Below are 2,201 nucleotides of genomic sequence, written 5' to 3' on the forward strand. Positions count from 1 at the left end.
ATATATCGCAATATCGCAATACTATCGTATTGTGACTCAAGTATCATTTTAGTATCGTATCGTGGGCATCTGGTGATTCCCACCCCTAGTCCAGTGTGGTAATATTTTCTGGTGGACGTGGTGGTGTTGATTCAGAGTCACTGCCTCACATAATTACATGGAAATCATATTATGGATTCTCAAAAAGTCATGGAAAAGTTGAGCGTTAGGAAGTGGTAGAGTCCCTGCCTACCAACCAACACGAGGGTTGCAGGTTCGAGCCCCCGTGTTACCTCTTGCTTGGTCCGGCGGCGTCCATCCATACAGGCACAGTTGGCCGTGTCTGCGGGTGGGAGGAGGGTTAACTGTGGGGGAATAGTGTGATCCTCGCACGTGCTGCTATCTCCTGCCGGAGTTTGGTGAAACTCCTCGCTGTCAGGTCAAAAGAAGTGGCCGGCGACTGCACGTGTATCAGAGGACATGAAAACATTTGAGAACCTCTGTACTGCCTCCTGCAGGTACATCCTGTTCACTACCTGCTGTGATACAAACTACACAGTGAGAGGCACTCTCCAGTGATTTGCTTTAGTGCAGGAACATCACAAGAACACACATGTTGTCCATTACCTGTTTAACCTCCCCTCTCTCTTTCTTTCTCTCTCTCTCTCTCTCTCTCTCTTTCTGTCTCTCTGTCTCCCCCTTTCTATTTCCTTCAGCCTCTGCGACTCACAGCTCCAGAGAGAGAGAGGGAGAGAGAGCTCCAGAGAGAGAGGGAGAGAGAGAGAGAGAGCTCCACAGCGCCTCAGAGCCAGCATGAGTCCTCGCTGCAAGCTGGGCTTCTCCACCATGACGCTGCTGGTGATGCTGCAGGGGGCGGCGGTGCTGCTGCTGTGCGCCTGGTACGTCCAGCTGGGCCCCTGTAGCCCCGCCCCCCCCGAGCGCAAAGTCCACGTGCTGCTGCTGTCCTCGTGGCGCTCGGGCTCCTCCTTCCTGGGCCAGGTGTTCAGCCAGCACCCGTCCGTCTTCTACCTGATGGAGCCCGGCTGGCACGTGTGGACCGCGCTGCCCAGGTCGGGCGCGCGGGTCCTCCGCATGGCGGTGCGGGACCTGTACCGCAGCGTGTTCCAGTGCGACCTGTCGGTGATGGAGGCCTACCTGCCCGAGCGCCACAACATGTCCTCCCTGTTCATGTGGAGCGACAGCCGGGCGCTGTGCTCGCCGCCCGCCTGCCCGCTCACGCCCCGCGGCCACTTCAGCAACGGCAGCGAGTGCCACCGGCAGTGCGAGGGGCGGAGCCTGCACGGCGCCGCCGAGGCCTGCCACTCCTACAGCCACGTGGTGCTGAAGGGCGTGCGCTTCTTCGAGCTGGAGTCCCTCTACCCGCTGCTCGAGGACCCCGGCCTGGACCTGCGCATCATCCACCTGGTGCGAGACCCGCGGGCCGTGGTGCGCTCGCGGGAGCGCTCGGCCAAAGCGTTCATGTTCGACAACGCCGTGGTCCTGGAGCAGAAGAGCACACCGGCGGGCGACGTGCAGTACCGCGTCATGCAGGAGATCTGCCGCAGCCACGTGCGCATCCACGAGCGGGCCGTGCTCAAGCCGCCGGACTTCCTGAAGGGTCGCTACAAGATGGTGCGCTACGAGGACCTGGTGCGCAACCCGCTGTACGAGATCAACGCCATGTACGACTTTGTGGGTCTGGAGATGACCGCGCCGCTGCAGGAGTGGATCTACAAGGTGACCCACGGCAAAGGCAAAGGCACCAAGAAGGAGGCCTTTGAGATCACGTCGCGAAACGCCGCCGACGTGTCGCAGGCGTGGCGCAGCTCGCTGGCCCACGACAAGGTCAAGCGTATCCAGGAAGTGTGTAAGGGCGCCATGTCGTTGCTAGGTTACAGGACGGTCAACAGCGACAAGGAGCAGAAGAGGCTCGCCTTGGACCTCCTGGCGCCGAGGGAGCGGTATTACTTCAGCTGGCTCCCGCCCAAAACAGAACATCCTAATAATGTTTAAATGAAAACGTACGCTAACTGACTGATGATGACAGAGACATTATTACTAAAAAGAGTATACTAGAATCAAGTGTGTATTCAGTATAAGCTGTACTGACTATATGAGTATTACAGTCAATGATAGTACTATTATAGCTCAACGGAGGGCAAAACTGGCATGATGCAGCTGTTAGTAAGCTGCTACCATCAGGCAACGTGTTACAGCAAAAG

General features: G+C 57.6%; 1 protein-coding gene across 1 annotated transcript; it reads left to right on the plus strand.

The window, feature by feature from the left end:
- Window positions 1-792: 792 nt before the first annotated feature.
- On the plus strand, window positions 793-1,992 carry chst6 (carbohydrate sulfotransferase 6; the record flags this gene model as incomplete). Its single annotated transcript, XM_083654178.1, has 1 exon — window positions 793-1,992. The coding sequence occupies one exon, from the start codon at window positions 793-795 to the stop codon at window positions 1,990-1,992; it is 1,200 nt and encodes a 399-aa protein (XP_083510304.1).
- Between the last annotated feature and the right edge of the window lie 209 nt (window positions 1,993-2,201).

This window comes from Poromitra crassiceps, assembly GCF_964638095.1.
Source record: "Poromitra crassiceps genome assembly, chromosome: 18".
In the NCBI taxonomy this organism is placed as follows: Eukaryota; Metazoa; Chordata; class Actinopteri; order Beryciformes; family Melamphaidae; genus Poromitra; species Poromitra crassiceps.